Raw genomic sequence first — 21,973 nt, forward strand, 5'->3', positions numbered from 1 at the left:
TGTGACAATATCTTTATTTTTTTTGGGGCCAGGGTGGTTGGAGAGAGCATATGGAAGACTCTGGAGACCCACAGCAATAAGACAAACACTGTATTAAAAGTCTTGAAACCAGATACCACGTATCAGGTTAAAGTACAGGTTCAGTGTCTCAGCAAGGCACACAACACCAATGACTTCGTGACCCTGAGGACCCCGGAGGGATGTAAGTGTTTCAGTTAATTTTTATGGCATGGGTAAGACCTCAGGTGGGGGTTTGTGAGGGTCTTTCTGAGTATTCTCAGGAATGTGGGAACATACGTGTGCCTCACATGTACAGAAGTATGGTGGCTAAGCTTTATAGTCTTGCCAGAGTTGTCAAACATCTGTTCTTCTTACTGCATCAGAGACTTTTCTTGTACCTTAAGTTAATTTAAGATTCTCTCCACCATTGCCCTCTTGCATTTTTTTGTCTAGTTTCTACCTCTACGTTCCTCCTCTAGATATTTCCTAGTACTTGGTACTTAGGAGGAGGTCATCGTCGTTAAAATATGAGGCATATCAGCAATTTTGTGGCCAAGTTTTTTTTCTTTTTGGAGACAAGGTCTCACTCTGGCACCCACACTGGAGTGCAGTGGAGGCGCAATCACTGCTCACCACCTCAGTCTTCCCAGGCTCAGGTGGTCCTCCCGCCTCAGCCTCTTGCATAGCTGAGACTATAGGTGTGTGCCACCATGCTCAGCTAACTTTTTGTATTTTTGTACAGAAAGGGTTTTGCCATGTTACCTAGGCTGGTCTTGAGCTACTGAGCTCAAGCAATCCACCTACTTCAGCCTCCCAAAATGTTGGGATTACAGGTGTGAGCCACTGCACCTGGCTTTGTGGCTAAGTTTTTAAGAAATTTACCAAATTTATGTGTCTAAGAGAGTTCCTCGCCTCCTCCCTACTTCAAAGTAGTTGACATGAGCAACTGTCTGCTTGAATGTCATATTTTTCCATTGCCTAAAGTATCTTGAATATGCTAGCACTAAACTCATTAAGGAGCCTGCTTTGAAGATGATCAAATTCATTTGGATATAGAAATTCTGTGATGTTACAAAATTAGTCTTATTTTTTGGTAGTCATGCCCGCAGTACAGTTTTTGTTGTACAAGAAGCAGAGGCAGCAGGTGCTGTCATTGACAATTAAGATCTCAGCATGGAAGTCTCAGGGTCAGTGGTGACTCAGCCTGCCCAAGTGATTCTATCCTGCAGCCCTTATGAGCCACAAATTTACCACACACTCAACTGAGCCATGATGTGATGTGTGGACGGCACACCTTGCTTTTTGGAAGAAGAGGAAAAGTGTCTTGTCAATGTGAAGACCAAGCTAGCAGCCTTTCTAGTGGATAGTCTCAGTGCCGGCTGTGGAGTCGTTCTTGTCCTTGTTCTAAGCCCAGGAAAATTCCTCTGGTTGGCTGCTATGCAGATGGGTTTTAACCTTGAGTTGGCTCTTTTTCTAGTGCCAGATGCCCCTCGAAATCTCCAGCTGTCACTCCCCAGGGAAGCAGAAGGTGTAATTGTAGGCCACTGGGCTCCTCCCATCCACACCCATGGCCTCATCCGTGAGTACATTGTAAGTACCTTCCATGAGTTGGCTGTATGTGTGTTGGGGGTGCTAGGAGATTTCTGGGTATTCTGTATGACTAGGGGGTTGATTTGGTTTAGCTTTGTAGGTGATGACCCATCCGTCAGAACATTTTGCTCCTCACCTTCTTTTCTCTCCTCCCAACTCCTTGCAAGATATTAGGATGCCCTGGACCTTTGGTTCCCTTTACTCACATTTTTTTTTCTTCTCCCTTTAGGTAGAATACAGCAGGAGTGGTTCCAAGATGTGGGCCTCCCAGAGGGCTGCTAGTAACTTTACAGAAATCAAGAACTTATTGGTCAACACTCTATACACCGTCAGAGTGAGTGTCGTCATCCATTCCAGCCATCCATGCAGTGTTAGAACTGAGCGAAATTGCTGCTGTTTTGTGAGAACTCTCTACTCACCTTTGTGAGATGCATATTAGTAATCTGCAAAATACCCAATTTCTTGCCCTGGGGTGGGGGAGCTCAGAGTTTCTTTCAGTCTCTTAAATGGACACCACAAAGAGCTTGACATCAGAGTTTCTGTAGATAACCGGGCGTTTATGGGAATGCAGCTTTCCCTGCTTTTAACTCTGATATTCTGCTAGCTTTCCAGCTCCTATACTTTTGCACTCAGCTCTTTTCTGCTTATCTTTAGCTGCAGGATGATGCAGAGCTATGATAAGTAGTCTTTCAAAACTGATTTTATGAGGTTCTTATGAAATATATTTTTAGTATTTTTAGCAGAAAGAGATATATTTTGTGAACATGTTTGCTGAGACCATTAAGTGTACACATTCGTGACTCTCACACTGATAATTTTGTCAGTACCCTTTTTGTATATGTGTGTATTTATGAACACATCCCCCCATACACCTGCCCTTTAGAAGAACCTTGATATTTGTCGATCAATAGAAATTTTCTGATCTTAGGACTGTCATAATGCCCTTTACCCAAGCTCCTTCCCTTGGCTTTTTTGCCCTCTTATTTCAGATGCTGGGGCCTCTGAATATTCTGGATCACTCTGTATAAAATTTTTCCAGCCTCACTGCCAAAATCTCACCCCTTTAGCTCATTCAGTATTCTTGCTGTATGGTGTATGGTGTATTGCCTTTATTTCATATTAATTCACCCTCTGATTTGAAAAGGTGGCTGCGGTGACTAGTCGTGGAATAGGAAACTGGAGCGATTCTAAATCCATTACCACCATAAAAGGAAAAGGTAAATGATCCCAGCATTTGCAGATTTAGAGAAAATATTATACAAACCCTTTCAAATGACTTTCAGTATGACCGGAAAATGGAGAAACGTAGTTTAGAAAAACATCACACAACTTCCTTCTCCCCAACACACGCACATTTCTGGGTGTCTCTGTAGTGCTTTAGATAGAGTCTTTTTGGGGTGACTGAGTGTCTTTTTCCTCCTAGTATTGAGCATTTCTTCTAATGCAGACATCCAAAGGGATTTCCAAAGGCCGTCATGCGCAGCCCTTTGTGAGTAGTCACAATATCTAAAATAGAAGGAGTCCTTCCTTCTCACCAAAGCTGAAGATGATTTTGTGCATGTTCATTTGCAGGGTTTTAAAGAAAGCACCATGCTGACTCTTGTTATTCTCCCAGTGGCACTGGCAAACTGTGTGTAGGTGGTTTTTTATCTTGTACTAGAGCTGATATTAGTAATAACTGATAGCTTGCCAAGGGCAGGACACTCTAGAGTGTTCACTGCTTTGCGTACATCAGCTCATCTAATTGAACAGTCAGAACAACTACAAGAAAGGATAAGGAACTGGAATGAGGTTATGTCACTTGTCCCAGGCCACACAATCAGTAAGTGACAGAGCTGGCACTGGAACCTGATCTGCCTGACTCCAAAGCCTGTGCTCTTAACCACTGTGCTCCACGCTTCTCTCTGGGCTGAGACACATGCGGCCTACTGGACCGCCCTGCTTGCCGGGGGTGGCGGGCTCAGCATCTTGCACAAGTGCCTCATGAGGGCAGAGATCTGGTCTGTTTTTCTCTACTCTATCATGGGCATCTAGTAGAGACTAAGGAAATAATTGATGATTGAGTGAATCGAAGCAGTTAAATGAAGGGTTCTGGCATACTTTGGGAGATGGACTACAACTCATTTTCCAGAGTGGTTTTCCTGACCTTAGCCTTGATACTGGGGACTTGCATTTCTGGACTTCCAGGTATTAAAACCAGATGGACACTGTGGCATGCAATAGGACTGGAAGATTGTACTTTAACCTAAGCCTGTGAGGAATAGGCTCTGGGTCATGGAGAGTCACTATCTAGTCCCCTCTAAAATCTGGAGCCTTTGAGATCAGGGCCCAAGGCGGCCAAATGTACTGCCACCAGATGGTCTTTGGAGCTGAATGCTTGCTGGTATTAGAGAAAGCCTGCTGAATTCACACTCTCCTAGAGTTTTTATTGTTGTATCTCTTCTCTCTACAAAGTCTGTTTCAAAACACTGACTACACATACCAAGAAGGGATGTTGGAAGAGCAACCAAATACATGTACCTTGAATTCCGAAGGCACAAGTCACAACTGCATTTGAAAATCTCAGTGGATGGTTGCTTCTCTTTAACTTCTTTTCTGTGATTTTGATGAATCTCAGCTGCATGCATATATTTGGGCTAGGATTTGTACAGAAGGCAGCTGTGTGCCACATCCAAAAAGTGTTTGTTGTAAAATATCTGTGACATAGTATCATAATAACGTTTTAAGATAAAGGACAAAGACAGCAGAGGCATCAGCCAGACACACCAGGTTAATTGGTGAATGTAGTGGATTAGTAATGACAATGAGAAAAGCCACCATTCCCTGAGCACTTCTTATACACTAAGCACCATGCTATTGTTGCTCGTGAATGGATCCCTTATTAATCCTTATGAATCCTATGAGATAAGTATCCTTATCCTTATTGTGTAGCTGAGGAAACGGGTTTGGAGTGGATTGTGACTTGTCCCTGGTTGCCATGATTATAATTCAAGTCAGCTTTACCATATGCAGCACTCGCACTGTTTTGCTCTGTGTTGGCCGCCTGAAGCTTCCAATATCCTTTCTTCTTCCGGTTATTGCATTTTCCTGAAGCCTAGTTTTATTACATGATTGATTATCTGGACAGACCTCTTCAGACTTTGACACATCTCTTTTGCCACCAAATCTTATCTGCTCCTTTGAGTCTCTCTTGCCCAGTCTATAGAAGGGGCATATGTGTGGAGAGTCTAATATGCAAGTTGTTGTTTAATATTTTCTGATAATATTGATCCATTGAGCTCTTTTAGATCATGCTGGGCCAAGCACTGTCAGCCTTCTGGTGGGAAGACTTTCCAGATGACAAGCATGGCGCTCATTGGTTGAACTGAGAGGGGTCTTTTCCTTGGCCACTTCTCCTTGCCCCCTCGACTCTCAGCTTGAGCTCCAGTCTTTTTGAGAGCACCAGTGGTTTCTAGTTGTTTAGTTGGCCATATGTGAGGCTATATTGGAAAGGAAGAGAAAGAGAGTATCAGTTGAGTGCTAGGCATCACACATACATTATTTTAGTTAACCTTCCCAGCTCTGTGAAATGCAGATAACATCTCTATCTAGGCTCCAGGAAGATCAGTAACTTGCCTAGGTTACACAGCTGCCAGAATAGGAATTCGAACTCAAGTTTGCCAGCTTCCAGAGGCCACATTCTTTCCATTTTGTCACACGCACGTTTACCATTTATGATTTACTCCATTGTCAGCCTTCCGAAAGGACTTGAGATTGGTGGGACTTTGTTAGTGCCAATCAAGATGCCACTCGCAGTGAATGATCCCTGTTCCTTTAAGAACCAGGCTGAAGCTGGGCTGTTTTGGGACCTTTACAAAATGGAACTTTTCTGCCTGACCTAATTGCCAGGATAGCCGACTGAGCCAAGATAGTTTTGTGTTCACCAAGCAACTGTGGACCAACCTTAGCTTCAGGAAAACAGTGGTAAAAAAAGATCGATGAGGAACACTGCCAAAGAAATACCCTTTCTTCCCCGACTGAAAGATGGCTTTGTCCGTTGAGTTGAAAACTATTAAGTCCTGCCTTCCTCACTTTTCATCACGTGGCTTCTGTTTTTGAATTCCTTTTTGTTTTCAGTGATCCCACCACCAGATATCCACATTGACAGCTATGGTGAAAATTATCTAAGCTTCACCCTGACCATGGAGAGTGATATCAAGGTAATGTGGGAATTTCAAGCCAGCAGCTGGATGGGGCTTTATTTTGTATGGGAACTGAAAGGACATAGCACAGTAAGACTGGGAAAAATAAATAAATAAATAAATAAAATAAATAAATAAAAATAAAAAAAACGAACTGCTAGATCTAGTGAAGCTAAAATACCAGAACTAGGGTGGTTCCTTCCCCCATGAAGAACAACTTGAGTCTTCACATGTAATTATTCTGCCTCAGCCTGGTGCCTTTTTTTCCTTAACCATATAATTAAATGGTTCACAGCTACAGTGCAAATAAAGAGTTGGTGTTAACAGAATATGTATGCCCTGTAATTTTCAGCTTTATTGGATTTCCTGGTGCTAAGCGCTAATGCTGAGGCGCTCACAGTGGAAGAACAACCTTCTTGTGGGAGAGTTGGATACCTTGGAAACATATTCACTTTCCATCCACCTAAGATCTTCCTCTTCCAGCACCGCCATCCCCTCTACTGGCCCTCTGCATAGCCGACTTCATCATTGTTATCTGTGCCCATGTGGTTCCTCAAGCTGAGATCCGCTTTCCATAGTGTTCCTTCTTATCTGTCCTGCCTCACAGCCTCTCCATCGATGAATTTGTGTTGGGACAAGTTGGGACAAGTAGTCTTCAGAGTCTTTCTGCCATTTACTTAACTGCCATTTAGTGTCATGACCTTGGCTTCAGAATGGGTTGATATAAGAAATGGCCTTGGCCGGGCATGGTGGCTCACGCCTGTAATCCCAGCACTTTGGGAGGCTGAGATGGGTGGATCACCTGAGGTTGGGAGTTCGAGACCAGCCTGGCCAACATGGTGAAACCCCATCTCTATTAAAAATACAAAAATTAGCCAGGTGTGGTGGCGCATGCCTGTAATCCCAGCTACTTGGAGGCTGGGGCAGGAGAATCGCTTGAACCTGGGAGGCAGAGGCTGCAGTGAGTCAGGATCATGCCACTGAAGTCCAGCCTGGGCAACAGAGTGAGACTCTGTCTCAAAAAAAAGAAAAAAAGAAAAGAAAGAAAAAAGAAATGGGCTTATGTGCTTCTTGTCTTGTAGTCTTTGATCTTGAAAATATTTTTGTTTGTTGTCCCATATTTAAAGATCTTCAGATCAAATCCTTTTATGAGCTCAGGACTTGGAAAAGGTAGTCTTTCCTGATGGGTGGATGTATTTTCTGTAGTTAGACAACGAGATCTAACCAGCCTGTTTTGTATGGATTGTCTTCTTGGCCTTGACTGCAAGGATTTATCCTTAATTTCCATAGCCTAATTATCTTTCCAGTGTTTCCTCTTTCTACCTTTATTAATTGGTTCTCGTCCTTTTATTCTTCATTCACTTTTTTGTTTCATTGAATCTATAAATTAAATATGGTCTCATGTTTGTTTTTAGAAATAGGTGGAGTACAACTAAATATTAGCTAATGGTAGCACAAATAGAACCTGTTTAAAAATTTTTAAAAACAACCTGTTCACTGTAAGAATGAGATACCCAAGGAAAGAACAGAAAAGAGGTGTATTTTTAATCCCGCCTTTTGTATTTAGTGTGCCCCATGACTAGCTGTTCATCTAACATGCTTCTTGGTTCTCGGCAGGTGAATGGCTATGTGGTGAACCTTTTCTGGGCATTTGACACCCACAAGCAAGAGAGGAGAACTTTGAACTTCCGAGGAAGCATATTGTCACACAAAGGTAACACTTTGGTGCTGGTCAGTGTGTGAGCAGGAAGGGGTAAGGCTGGACCAATGCTTTCCCGCTGTAGAGCTTGACTGGGGGTGCCAGGGAAGGGGAGGTATTCTCTAGAAGCTGTTCTGTGTTGACGGGTTCTTGTGCATTGAGGATCCTATAAGTGTGCTGCTGATCCTAGGCAGAGGGATTCACTCAGTGGCCCCTCGAGCCCTCCTCCAACCTCATGACCCTTAGTGGAAGTTGGGGGCCATAAGGAGGAAAATTGGACAGAGGCAAGACTAATTCTCTGCAGATGAGTTTTGATTTCCAAAAGAAAGAGTTCTTAGATGTAGACAGTTACCTATCTGTCCTTTCTAGTCTGGTTCACTCTCCTGTTGCTAATGAGAGACAGCAGAAGGCCTTATGCATAACTGGTGTTCAGTAAATACATGTTGACTGGAGGAATGGACAACAAACTAAGGGAGGAGTGGTCCAGTCCCTGTTACGTATGTACCAGCAGCAAGTCTCAGCTAAAATTCCTCTATCTGAACACGTGCTAAAGGATGGATTTTAATTTATTTCTAAGTGGCGAAACCTGCCTGTAACTGTTGAGAATGACTTGGGAGCTTCTTCCTGTCTCCTCCTTCTAGGCTGTGAAGCACTTTCAGTCATGTTTTTATTTAGTCCTTGTCATAGCCTTATAAAGTAGAGACTACAAATGTTCTATTGTTACTTTTTTTTTTAATTGAAAGTCTACAAGGTGCCCGAGGAGGTTGTTATTTTGACTTTTGCACATTGAGCACCTACCATGTACAGGCATTTACATAGGCATTCTACGCATATTATTTACATAACCCCAAGTATAATTCTGTGAGATATGCCTGCTTTACAGAGGCAAAACTGAAGTTGAAAGAATAAGTCATACGCTCAGATGGTGGCAGAGCCGGGATTGGAACCCACATCTTTCTAACTCCACAGCCTATGATCTCATGGCCTTAGTGTTGCCCCAGTAGAAACTGGCAGAGTCAGGAGCAGAAGCCTTAACTAGCTGTTGTTTGAAATCTATTAGGGCTAGTGCGATGCTAGGCATTATGCCAAGCACTTTCTAAGCATTTTCTTTTTTTCTCCCTGCCAGCCAGCAGCTGCTGTAAGTGCTGTTATTTTTTTCTGCATCTTACAAACAAGGAAATAGAGAGTTTAAATACTTTACCCAAGGTTATACAACCACAAAGTATAGAGTCAGGCCTTAAACCCCAGTCCTTCTGATTCCAAAGGCTATCCTGTTAGCGTAGCCTCCCCCTTCTCACTTTTCTTTTTTTAGTTTTAATAGCATTTCCTCTGATTAGAAAGGGGATACATATTTGTTTCAGAAAATTGAGAGAACAAAAAGAGTGTAATGAAAATTAAAATTGCCTGTAATTTCACTTTTACATTTCAGGTATCTTCTAATATATTTTTCCATGGATTGATCTCTTTATATCTTTTTTCTAAAATCAGAATAATGCCATATATAGTATTGTATCCTGCCCTTTTCACTTCACATAAAATTGTGAGAATTTTCCAGTGTCATCAAATATTTTTGAAACAACCTTTAGTGCCTGCACAGTAGTTGATGGAATGCACATTATTTAATTATTATCCTGTTACTAGACAATCAAATTACATTCAGTTTTTTCCTGCTGTAACACTGTGATGGAGATCCTTGTTAAACACACTTTTGAGTCTTTCTCTGACTTCATGGGATAACTGGATCGAAGGGTATGATTTCCAAGGTTCTTGTTATACAAGGCCAAATGGCTTCCAGGAGCGTTGTACCAACTCCTATCCGCGGATGGACAGCTTTAAAGAAATTACCCAGTGCCTGTGCAGTGTGTTACGTACCGTCATCATCAGTACATAAATGTTGAATGAATTTGTCATCTAATGACAGTCCTACAGCACATGGGACTCATTTAAATCAAGAGATTACTATTTTTTTTAAAAAAAGTGCATGTACCAAGACACGTTCTTGACTCACACCCCCAACTTCCTCCTGGAATCTCCTTTTCCTGTTTTCACAGTTGGCAATCTGACAGCTCATACATCCTATGAGATTTCTGCCTGGGCCAAGACTGACTTGGGGGATAGCCCTCTGGCATTTGAGCATGTTATGACCAGAGGGGTTCGCCCATCTGCACCTAGCCTCAAGGCCAAAGCCATCAACCAGACTGCAGTGGAATGTACCTGGACCGGCCCCCGGAATGTGGTGAGTCAGCCAGAATGACCATCACAAAGTGATTGTGGACTGTCCCCTGATGCTACGCCACCACACAACTGCAGGTCTTTTCTCTCTTTTGCAAATGTTCCAGTGCCCCTGCTGCTCTTGGATATAGGCCTTTCTTTTTCCTTTGTTTTCATACGTGCGTTATGATTCACTATGATCAGATCTGTGCTCCTTTTTGAGTCTACTGTTTTACTTTCCACTCCTCCCCAGTGTGTCCCCTTTGCTTTTAGATCAACCGTCCCAAGGCTGTTGGCACATTTGTCCCCCTCTTGCCTCTGTACTTGGCTTATGCCCTTTCTCCTCCTTGGTGTCCTTCCCTCCTCTTGCTATGCAAGAAAATCCTCCCTTCTATAGTTGATCTCTCTCCCTATGATCTCCTAATATATTTATAGTTGGTTCCATATAGCATGATATTTCATTAAATACAGCTTTACCCTATTTGATAATTTTTGTCTGTTACTCTTACCTTCCTAACTAGTTTGTAAGTTCCTTGAAGGGAAGGATTGTTTTCTTGATTTTCTCAATGGAGAAGCATACAGAAGTAAATTTATAATAAGGAATTAGTAAATCCTTAGTGATGAGCAGAGGAACTAGCCTAGGTCTGGTCTTCTGAGGATATCTTAAGTGTGCATTTGGCACAGGGCTGATTCATAGGGAAATAACCAAAGTTTGCAAGTAGTTGTCTGTAAAATCAGTGAAGAAGAAGGAAGAAGTAAGATTTACTGAGCAGCCAGTAAGTGCCAGGAACAATATAAAATCCGATAAACCCATGTTCCCCCTTATTCCTTTCATTGGTTCTGTGGGTAAATATTCCCATTTTGCCAGCGAGGAAACTAAGGCTCAGTGAGGCGAAGTAACTTGCCAGAGTTAAAGCTCTCACAAGCAGTAGACTGAGTTTCAGCTCAGGTCTGGCTAATTTAACAGCCTCTGCTCTTTTGTGTGTCCCAGCACCTGATGCTGAGGCAGGGACAGTGAAGAGAAGCCCTGACCTATCCCCGGAGCTCTCTTTTACCTGGAAGTTGAGTCTACTCGTAAAGAACCCTTTCTTTCCATTTATATACCTGGCAGCACATGACCGCCCCATCACCCCCAACTATCTCTCCAGAGTAGGGCAATTGCACAGAACACCGAAGCCTGACTTGACTTAGGGTCTCTAATTGTGCATGAAGTTGGAGGAGGCTTCCTGCACCTCATCTCAGCTCATGCACTGGTCACACTAAAGGTGGCTTTCAGAGGTGAGAGCGCAAATGAGATCATCTGTAGGAAGCTCTCTGCTTCTGCCCCTCTTTAGTTCATTGAGGACCCTGGCAGCTCTCATGATTTTCCTGTCTACTGTGAGAAGTGCCATTGTCACTGTGCATGTGGGGAACCTCTCATCCCTTGGCTCCCGTGGCTCTGTGGACCCCTTTCCTCTCCAGAGACACCCCATCCCGGGTGGTCACCAGCCTTGTCCTCGGTGATGTCATCCTACCTCTGTACTCTAAGCCCCCACTTGGCCTACTCCCATCTCATGCTTTGCAGCTCCACTTGCATTTGCTTTGGGACCCCTTTGAGTCCCTCAGCGCTTCTCTTTCCTACATCCTCCCAGGCGATCACCCCCTTCGGGGCTTCCCTTCCTGTTTCTCTGTCTGTGCTCTCCCGTCTGTCTGTCCTTTCTCATCTGTCAACAAAAAGAGTCAAACTCTGTAAAATATATGAAAAGATTTATTCTGAGCCAAATAGGAGTGACCATGGCCCGTGACACAGCCCTCAGGAGGTCCTGAGAACATGTGCTCAAGGTGGCCGGGATGCAGCTTGGTTTTATACATATTAGGGAGGCATGAGACATCCATCAGATACATTTAGGAAATACACTGGTTTGGTCCAGAAAGGCAGGACAATTCAAAGTGGGCATGGGGAAGTGGGGGTTTCCAGGCTATGGGGAAATTTAAACATTTTCCGGTTGTCAGTTGGTTGAGTTTGTCTAAAGACCTGAGATTGACAGAAAGGAGATGTTCAGGTTAAGATAAAAGATTGTGGAGACCAAGGTTCTTTTGACGTCTTTTAGTGGCTGCCCTTAGGGGAAATAGATGACAAATGTTTCCTATCCAGATCTTTAAAAGGTGCAAGACTTTTAGCTAATGTCTTCAGGATTGGGAGGGCCTGGAAGAAAAAGATCTAGTTATGTTAATAGAGATTCTTTACAGATGCGAAGTTTCCCCCACAAAGGACAGCTTTTCAGGGCCATTTCAAGATATGACAAAGAAATATGTTTTGGGGTAAAATATTTTGATTTTCTTCCTTGTCTCATAATGTTATGCCAGAGTCAACTTGGAAAGTAAGCCACGATATATAGGATTAAATAAAACCCATCTGATGAGAATTTATGGTTTGTAGGACATGACTCCCCAGACCCCTTAGATAGGGATTTGGGCAAGATTTAAAAAATCAGAGCTTAGTCCTCACAGCTGCTAAGCAGTGCTGGAGAAAGTCACCCTGTTGCCTGGGACTTGGAAATCCCTTTGTGGGTCCCCGCTCAGTTCCTGCTCATCCCATGGATCCTGCAGCTCCTACAGTCCTCGTCAAGCCCCTGTCTTACATGTGCACATAACTCTTGGAGAAAATGCTCTTTGATTGTGCCTTACAAAGAAAGCTTCCTCAGCTCCCACCCTCCAGTTATAAACTCCCTCGGCTTCCACTTTCTGCTGTAAACTTCATCCCATTCCCACTTCCCTGCTTGAAACTCCCTCAGTTTCCAACGTTTACCAGTTAGGACTAAGCAGGGATGCATAGAGCAGAGGAAGTGACAGTAACAGTGGCTTCGAACAGTTTATTTCCTCTTGTAATTAAAAGAATTTTAGAGTTGAGCAGTGCAGGGCTTCTGTCGTGGCAGCACGATTTGATTGGGCACCCGAGCCCTGTCATCTCCAGCCTGTGGCATGTGTCTTCAAGCTCACCTCATGGTACAAGAGGCCTCCTGGGCCTGCAGTCATGATCTGTATTCCAGGCGACCAGAGGGCAGGAAGAAGGGCTCCTCCTTCTGTTGTAATGAGCCCTCCTAAAGCTTTTCCTGTGACACTTCTGCGTCTCAATGGCTGGAAGCTCTTTGTCTAGCCTCTTCTAGCTTAGGGAGGTTCGCAGTTTAGACTTTTTCCAGGCAGCAATTCTCAATCAGAACCAGAGTTCTGAGGAAGAAAGGGAGGATGGGTACCTGCTGGACAGCCAGCCGTGTCTGCTCTCCTTCCCTCCCTCCACATACTTCCTGGGGTGTTCGCATCCGCTGTGCAAGCTCCCATGGCTTTCCTTCCCACTCAGCACATCCCCTTGGAGCCCACGTCTGTGCTGCCAATGGTAGAATGACACCCCCTCTTTAATAACCCCCCCGTTCCCTGGCTCATCATGTGGGTTTCTGGTGTAGCATCTAACACTCTATGTTTGCCACTTGTTATTTATAATTATGTATGTTTTTCTTCTCTGCCCGCCTCTCCTCCAGAAGAGCGCTTTGAAGACAGAGACCACATCATATTTATTTTTGTAGCTCTACATACAGTGCCTGGCCCAAGTGCCTTCTCTGTAAATGCCGTAAATGCAATAAATGTTGAATGAAGACTTCTCTGTGAGCTCTTTTGAAGCAGTTCCAGGGTCTTAAATTGGGGATTTCAAGGAAATGAGATCATCGGCCCATGAGCTGATGTCCTCTTCCATTCTCTGCTTTTACCAGGTTTATGGTATTTTCTATGCCACGTCCTTTCTTGACCTCTATCGCAACCCAAAGAGCTTGACTACTTCACTCCACAACAAGACGGTCATTGTCAGTAAGGATGAGCAGTATTTGTTTCTGGTAAGTTTCCCGTACCATTTCAGTTTTTTAAGGGATGTCTTAAGTCCTGGGCTCTGGTCTCAACCCAGGACCTGGGGAGCTCACATACCTGGACTCCAGGATCGATGTGTGTGACGAGAGGCAACTTCCTCTTCTTCGTAAGCATCATCAGGTTCTTGCTTGAAATACAGAATGAATGGCCACTTTGACCAACTGCAGCTCTGTTATGGAGGACTGATAACTTGGCAGATGATCACAAGTATAGATAAATCAAAAATTTTTATCAGGTTCCACTTCTAGGAATTTAGCCTACATACTTTTATGTGTGTGCCAAGATATATGGAGAAAGATACATGGTACGTTATTATTCTTATGATAGCAAAAGATGTGAAGCAACTTAAATGTCTATGAAGAGAGAACTGGTTAAACATATCATGGTTTATTCATGCAGTGGAATGCAGGCCAGCCGTTCATAAGAAGTATGACAACTCTAAATGTACTGATATGGAAAAATCTCTAAGCTATATTATTATATAAAAGAAGCCAAGAGCATAATATGTGTGCCATTTTCTCAGTTGTATAAAAAATATTTGAGGAAGATAGGCTTCATATACACATGCATATATGTGTAAGGATACACGTACATACATATCCTTCTTTATATATGCATAGGGGATTTCTGGAAGGAAGCACAAAAACTCTTACCAGTGGTACCTCTTGGAAAATGATTTGGGGTAGGTGGGAAATTATTTTATATTTTATGGTTTTTTGTACTAACTGAATTTTAATTGTTGTCATTATTTTGTTGAAAAAATACTTTAATAAAGATTGCATAAGGCCATGATGTATTTTTTTTCCTATGTGTGTGCTTGGGCTTCAGGTCCGTGTAGTGGTACCCTACCAGGGGCCGTCCTCTGACTACGTTGTAGTGAAGATGATCCCGGACAGCAGGCTTCCACCCCGTCACCTGCATGTGGTTCATACGGGCAAAACCTCCGTGGTCATCAAGTGGGAATCACCGTATGACTCTCCTGACCAGGACTTGGTGAGTGGGTTGGGCTTCCAGGCCTCTTTGTTTATTCCTGGCCTGGTTAGGGTGGGGTGGGATGGAAGGGGGCCCTCTAATGGGGCAAGAAACACAGGCCTGGTTTCTGGCGCTCAGCAGGAGGTCTCTCTCCCATTTCTGTCTGACCAAAGATGGGGTCCGTATAGGGACCTCTTCTTAGTTGGCACTTCTCCATTATTCCTAGCTGCCATTTCGGTTTGTCCCTCTTTCTCCTCCGCTGCTCATATTTCCTTCCCTGACCCTCTCACACAGGGATTAGCAAACAAAGGCCTGCAGGCCAAACACAGCCCATTGCCTATGTTTTTAAAATAAAGCTTTATTGGAACCAAGTCACGCCTATTTGTTTATATATTATATCTGACCACTTTCATGCAATGATCAGCAGAGTTGTTGTGGTGGAGACTATCTGGCCCTCAACGCCTACAGTATTACTGTGTGTGGACCCTTACAAAAAGTTTCTGACCCCTCTTTAAAAGGAGCATTGATCCTAAACAAAACAAAAAAACTGCCATTTTTTCCTTGCTCTGGGTTGCTCCTCCCTCTCTCCTCTCTCCACTCCCCTTCATCCAGCGGTGGTTGGTTTAAAATGCTTGGTTGCTAATACTCCTCTCAACTCTCCACCTCCTTGTCACGACTGAATTTCCTGTGCTTACTATATGCCCTGTTATTTTCCCCTTGCCCCCCTATACCCAGAAGCAGCCTGGGAGAAAGTAAGTAGAGCCTTGCCCTTTAGAGCCGGGATTGAACACTTTGGTTCATTCTCTCTGCACCAACAACATCCATGAACTATTGCAGTGGTGGAGATGTGGAAGTTGAGTACTGAGTTTGGATGTGCTTGCTTGTTCCAACCTACCTGCTGATGTCACGATGAATGTGGCCCTCCCTAGAGGGTTAAAAAAATTTTAGTTGATAACTCTATGTGCAATTCTATGAGTGAATAGATTGGATCTGGTCACTCCAAAGGCCTTCCAAAGAATGGAGTCAGATTTCGGGACTCAAACTCTTGTTGCTGTGGGTCCCAGCTATTAATATACTACATTGTCCACCATTGAACTACAAAGAGTGAAAAATGTCAACTTTCTGATTATCATTCACATGTTCTTTTTTGGTCCTAGTTGTATGCAATTGCAGTCAAAGATCTCATAAGAAAGACTGACAGGAGCTACAAAGTAAAATCCCGTAACAGCACTGTGGAATACACCCTTAACAAGTTGGAGCCTGGCGGGAAATACCACATCATTGTCCAACTGGGGAACATGAGCAAAGATTCCAGCATAAAAATTACCACAGGTAAGCAGGAGAGAGGTTAGAGGTCTTCTCACACAGCCTGCCCTCAGTGCTGTGCCGCTAGACCTCCAGAGACAGACTTTTCATTAGGCGTTTGTTTCACAGGGAGTGCACACGCTGCCCTTCAGTATCCCTACAGGGGCAGAGTAGTGCAGAGGCTCCAGGGTCTGGGCCATGGCGTGGTGGCCAGGGCACAGTGGGCTGGGGAGTGGCTATCGTTTTCTATATTTTCTAAGTCTTTTTAACTCCCCTCGCTGGTTTTGATATTACTAAAGGAAAAGAGGAGGGATGCCCAAGAGAGGAAATAAAACTGAATAGTTACCACTAAGACCAAGTGCTGTATCTGAGAATCTGGATGACAGGTTCTCAGTGGTCCATTGTGGCAATCTGACATGTTGAAATGGAGGGAGACCCACAGCTGGGCAGTAGATCAAAGGGCAGTCAGGCTCAAGTTCAGAGAGCTGGTAGTAAGCTCTGTTGCTCAGACAGCAGCAGGTATTATTGGGAGTTTTGATATTGGGTAATGGAGGCCCAGCCCCATTTATGCTGGTGGTGTGCAGTGGGCCTGGGCCATGTGCCATTGTCACTCCAGTGTCCTGTCTTCAGATGGAACTCCTTATCCCATCCCATTCCTTCCTCACCACCCTTCTACCCCACCCCATTTGTTTTTGTACACACTTGGTTACAAGGGCTATTAAGTACTGTCCAAATTTCTTGGCTAAAGATGTTATAACAACAATAAAAGAGATGCCAATTAAAGAATATCTACCATGTGCTAGATTCTGTACTCAGCAATCTATGTGTTTTATTTTTTCTGTAACCCAGCCCTCCAAGGCTAGCATTATTTAATCTTTGACAGGCAAGAAAATGGAGTTTCAAATGTATATCCACTAACCGCATCCCATCTCATCTTTAATTTTCAGTTTCATTATCAGCACCTGATGCCTTAAAAATCATAACAGAAAATGACCATGTTCTTCTGTTTTGGAAAAGCCTGGCTTTAAAGGAAAAGCATTTTAATGAAAGCAGGGTAAGTTCCTCCCTCATTCTCAATGACTTTGGAAATTTAATTGAAATGCTGTTTCAGAGATAAGCTTGTTAACAGCATGCTGGCATAGATAGTGTAAAAAAAAAAAGAAAAAGAATAGGACATGGACATGAACTTGAGAATTAAAGGACCATTTTCAGTGGGATTGCTAATTAGCGAAATGTTTATACTGCCCGTTAAAGATGAGAATCTCTGCACTAAGCACTTTTCAATCCTGACTTGTCTTCCCCTGAAGAAAGACAAATGGGCTGGAGGCCATGCTGTGCTTCCCGCAGACGCTGCAGCTGGGCTGGGGCTCAGGGTGTTAAACCAGGAGCCCTGCCTATTCCACACTCGCTGAGGGTGGGACTGTGGCTTCAGTACCAGGAGTTGAGCTGCACTCTCAGCCTGGCATCTCAGCACTCTCTTCCCAGATAAATTACAGGGAGCAGGAGGCACTTGAAGATACTGTGCTGACTTATGAAGAACACCTTGGTTTTGTTTGGTTTTGCTATTGGTAGGCCAATATGGTGTTCACAGCAAAAGACAGGGGAAGAGGAGTGAGACCTGGGAGTAGATTTACCACCCAAGGGTGGACAGATTCTTGAGTAAAGCTGGGTTGGCCCCAGTGACAGCAAAGCCTTTGCTAAATAGGAATGTGATGAATCAACTATGGCTACCTGGAGATGCAGCATAGGCAAAGAGCCATGGGTTCTAAATAGTCACCGTGCAATGCCAAAGCAAAGTGAAATTAAAATTGGAAAATTCTCACCACACACTCGGTGAGAATTCTCATAACTCTTGTAACTATGACATCTAAATGGCTAATATCCTTAAATATAAGGAAAGCTTTCAAGTAAGTTCAAAATGGAAATATTCTAATTTTGAAGAAGGTACATGTAACAAAGCGGAAAATTCCAGCAGCAGTAAGCAAAAGGAGAAAAGTTCAACCTCACCAGTAATCTAAATAACAAAGAGGTAGCCCTCTCATGTTAAATTGGTAAAGATTTGCAGGGAAGAGTATAACTGGTATGAATAGTAGTTGGGGAAGTAAACGTTCTGGGAATATGAATTGGTTCAAACTCAAGTAAGGCTCTTGGGTAATACCTATCAAAAACGTTGAAAGTGTTCACACCCATTGATCCAGCAGTTGTAGGATTTTACTCTAAAGCAACAACGTGCATGAAGAATTTATGTGTAGTATTTATGACAGCAAGAAAGAGGAAACAGCCGAGATGCCGAACAGAAGAGGATGGGTTAAATAACATATGGGTGGTTGATGTTGTGTAATCTCAATTATTTTCTTTATAACCTTTATGTATTTTACAAATGATCGACACCAGATATCTATTAGGTGGAAGGTAATAACTGCTGGCTTATAGGAAAGAATGCGGGGATGAGATTCCAGGCGGGTATTGGGAATCCCAGTTGGGCCGCCAGTCGCCATTAGGGGATCCTTCCTGGGTGGCTGGAGCCCGGCTCTTAGGTTAAGATTCTAGGTTAGTATTTCGTTCCTAGTGGAGGGTCTGGCATAGGCATAGCATGTCCTTCTTCCCTTCCCCTGACAAGGAGTTCAAAGAATTGTATTAGTCCGTTTCCACAGTGCTAATAAAGACATACCCAAGCCTGGGTAATTTATAAAGGAAAGAGGTTTAATTGACTCACAGTTCCACATGGCCGCGGAGGCCTCTCCATCATGGTGGAAGGCAAAGAGGAGCAAAGCCACATCTTACATGGCGGCAGACAAAGAGAGAATGAGAGCCAAGTGAAAGGGGAAACTTCTTATAAAATCATCAGATCTTGTGAGACTATTCACTACCATGAGAACAGTATAGGGGAGGCCGCACCCATGATCCAGTGATCTCTCACCGGGTCCCTCCCACAACACAGGAGAATTATAGGAGCTAGAATTCAAGATGAGATTTGGGTGGGGACACAGCCAAACCACATCAAGAATAGATGGGTCAGTGGTATTGGGATCAAGAGACTGTGATTATGCAAGGGGGCCCAATATGTGGCTAGAGAAAAGTGATGGAGTCTTTTCAGGGGGATGGTGGAGAGTGTCAGTAGCTTTGACACTGGAATAGTTGGGGATCAGCAGAGAAGTCAGGTTGTCAGCCCTCATCCCAGCTAGTATCCTGGGCCAGGGCTATCCGCAGGATGGCTTTTCCCAGCACCAGAGTCCAGGGCTGTAACTAGGAAGACATTTCATCCTCTCCTCCAGTGAACAGGGGCCTGAGCTGGCTTCAGTGCTTCTGATTTCAAGGCCAGGTTGTTGGGGGGCTGAGATCGGCTCAGAAGGAGCTAGAAAGCAGGGAGACAGGAAGTGAGCCGACAAGGTCATTCCTACATATTGTTCTGGGGACAAATGTCTTGTCTTTTCTAATTGCAAGTTCCCCTTTCTCACCCCATTGCTGGATTCCACTGCGACCTGGATTTATTATTAGTCAAATTCCATTATGGCAAACTGTTCAGATTCTTGGTGGCATTTAATATTGCTTGAGAGAGGCAGACGGCTGAGCAAATCTCTGAGTGTGGCTTTGTTAAAATGACTTTCCTGAGGGCCACAGTTTTGATTTCCACAATATAGCTTGTTGTGGGGGTTGGGGGGGGTGGTGTGGCAGTTATTTGAGATATTGGAGATGAGAAAATTTTCATTTTCTGAATCCAGTATCTCAGTGGTAATGTAAAAAGAACAAGGAGAAACCCAGGGCGCTTTCGCGTCTGTAGCAGCCCGCAGTGAGGAGCTCACATAAAGATGCGACCAGTAATAGAGGCTGTCAGTTTCCATATTCGACTTCCTGAGCAATCTCTTGTGTTCGTTTTCAGGGCTATGAGATACACATGTTTGATAGTGCCATGAATATCACAGCTTACCTTGGGAATACTACTGACAATTTCTTTAAAATTTCCAACCTGAAGATGGGTCATAATTACACGTTCACCGTCCAAGCAAGATGCCTTTTTGGCAGCCAGATCTGTGGGGAGCCTGCCATCCTGCTGTACGATGAGCTGGGGTCTGGTGAGTTGCGATTGCTGCCCGTTTCTGTCTTCAGTTCTAGGGAAATAGCAAGAACGTCATATGGTTTGATGACCATGTGTCTTTCTAAAACACATGGAAGATATTCTCAGCTTAAAAGAAAATCATTTATATATCAGTTTGGTCAGGTAGTGATGTATTTAACAAATACTTCCTGAGCTGAACACGGTACAGGAAGCTGAGATTACAGGGGGACCGGATTCTGAACATAAAGTGCAAGAAAGGCAAGGCTTTGTTTAAAAAGGGAAACTCTAGGTTCACAAGAGTTTCATTTGTTTTTTGTGGGACTTCTCAGCACCTCTAACATGCTAATATATCCTGTGGATCTCCAAGCCAGTAGATCATCTCCTTGTCGTGGATTTTACATGTAAAATCATATAACTGATTTTACAGTGCACACCTCTGCCCCGCCCCGGCTTCATCTTAGCTCTCAGCATAAGCTTAGGACTGGAATTTGTCCTGGGATCTCTGTCTTATGTCTTATGCTGGGCCATGCTAGTGATAGAAGAGAGGACCCTTCCGTTCATATAGAAAGTCTGCTTACATTATGGTAGTTTGGCCAGGATTTCAACAAATGTTTTGCCACTGGTCTTTTTTAGTTCCATTTACTCTCAGCCAAGAACTAACCAGTGCTCAAGCCAAAATCTTGTGTTAGAGTTGTTAAATGTTCCGTCTCATAGTGTTTCTCAGGGTGAGATCTCGTGCAATATTTATCCTTGGCACCCCCCACTAAGAGAGGGAAACACTGCCTGCCACTTCCCTTGGGAGAATCTTAACATATTAGAGGTTCTAAGAAGGTCCTACAAAAACCAGCCCAACTCTTGTTGACCTAGTATTTCCTCAACAGAGCCCCATTTTTAGGCAAAACTAATTGGCAACCTGTGAAATATGCTTTGGGAAAAATTCCTGTGCAGACCCCTCCCGGCCACCTTTATGGAACCAAGGTTGTCAGGCAGAAGGGCTCTTGGCCAACATCTTGCCCCTTCACGTTCACCTTCCCCTTGGAAGTGGGGTGGGGGAGGGAGGGCACTCGTTCCTGGAGCTCCCAGCCTTCATTGTGCCGACTTCCCCTTCACTGCTCCAGCAGAGCACACCCCCTTCATTAACCACTGCACAGTTGGAATAGGTTGGAACATATTAAATAAGATGTTGCTAGAGTTTTTTTTTTTTTTTTCTGGCAAGGAAATAATGAAAGAAATGTAAATACAGACACGAATGTTGAATTGTTAGATTAGGTTTGCAAGAAACGATCGTTCTCTGGCCCATCTTGATGAATACCCTGTCAGGGTGAATGCCTGGGGAGTGACAGAGCTTTCTAGTGAAGCAGAGACCTGGCCTGCGCCACCTCTCCTGACACCAGGGAGCAACCCTGAGCCTGTTGAGGCTCCTCATGGAGACCTAGACTGAGGGAAGTCCGGTCTGTTTCCTTTGCCAAAAACTGATTCCTAGGTTTCATTTTCAAGTTCAGACTTACCCTGGGATTTTTAACATGAAAAGTCTACCGTTTTCAAGGAGACTGGCCCCTACCCCAGCAGGATGGGACATGGGGCATGGCTTTGCCCTAGAGCCCTGGTGGTACAAATCTATTAGTGAATCATCACAGAGCCTGTTTGTTTAAGTCAATAGGAAGGGGCCATCTTTGTTAGGTTATAAATGCCGAAACGGCTTTGCAAAGAACTTTAAAAAATGTTAAATGTATATGGAAAGTTGTTTTTCTCCCTCACTCTCTTTTTCAAAACCTCATAAAACTTCATGAGCTGTTAAGTCTGTATTGTGGTGTAGGAATCTCGTTTGTATCACTTAATGGAGCTTCAGGTAATTGCAGTTCAGAGTGACTTTGGTGCCAAGTAGGGGGAAATAATTGCAATCTCGTTAATTAGTGGTCTGATTTCACATCCTCTTATGTAAGGCAAGCAAGTGGTCTTAAGTAATAATGCTAATGAAATCAATGTTGATACCCCAACAAAGGTCTCCCTTCCAAGAGATTATCTAAATAACCAACAAGGCAGTGATTAGGAGTCTAATGTAAT

At 43.7% G+C, this 21,973-nt stretch overlaps 1 protein-coding gene across 6 annotated transcripts in view; it reads left to right on the plus strand.

Moving 5' to 3' along the window:
• Positions 1-21,973, plus strand: part of SORL1 (sortilin related receptor 1) — a 181,978-nt gene that overhangs the window by 153,642 nt on the left and 6,363 nt on the right. For 5 of the 6 annotated variants that reach the window (XM_055355797.2, XM_055355795.2, XM_055355796.2 and 2 more), the window contains 12 exons: positions 33-202; positions 1,478-1,590; positions 1,820-1,924; positions 2,735-2,807; positions 5,707-5,789; positions 7,389-7,485; positions 9,522-9,706; positions 13,425-13,544; positions 14,404-14,568; positions 15,705-15,879; positions 16,800-16,906; positions 19,733-19,925. In XM_055355797.2, the coding sequence (XP_055211772.2) occupies positions 33-202; positions 1,478-1,590; positions 1,820-1,924; positions 2,735-2,807; positions 5,707-5,789; positions 7,389-7,485; positions 9,522-9,706; positions 13,425-13,544; positions 14,404-14,568; positions 15,705-15,879; positions 16,800-16,906; positions 19,733-19,925 (1,586 nt within the window). Of the gene's footprint in view, positions 1-32; positions 203-1,477; positions 1,591-1,819; positions 1,925-2,734; positions 2,808-5,706; positions 5,790-6,898; positions 6,942-7,388; positions 7,486-9,521; positions 9,707-13,424; positions 13,545-14,403; positions 14,569-15,704; positions 15,880-16,799; positions 16,907-19,732; positions 19,926-21,973 lie in introns of those variants that run through there. The other variant, XR_008669734.2, reaches the window with a different exon arrangement.

This window comes from Gorilla gorilla, chromosome 9, assembly GCF_029281585.2.
Source record: "Gorilla gorilla gorilla isolate KB3781 chromosome 9, NHGRI_mGorGor1-v2.1_pri, whole genome shotgun sequence".
Taxonomy (NCBI): Eukaryota; Metazoa; Chordata; class Mammalia; order Primates; family Hominidae; genus Gorilla; species Gorilla gorilla.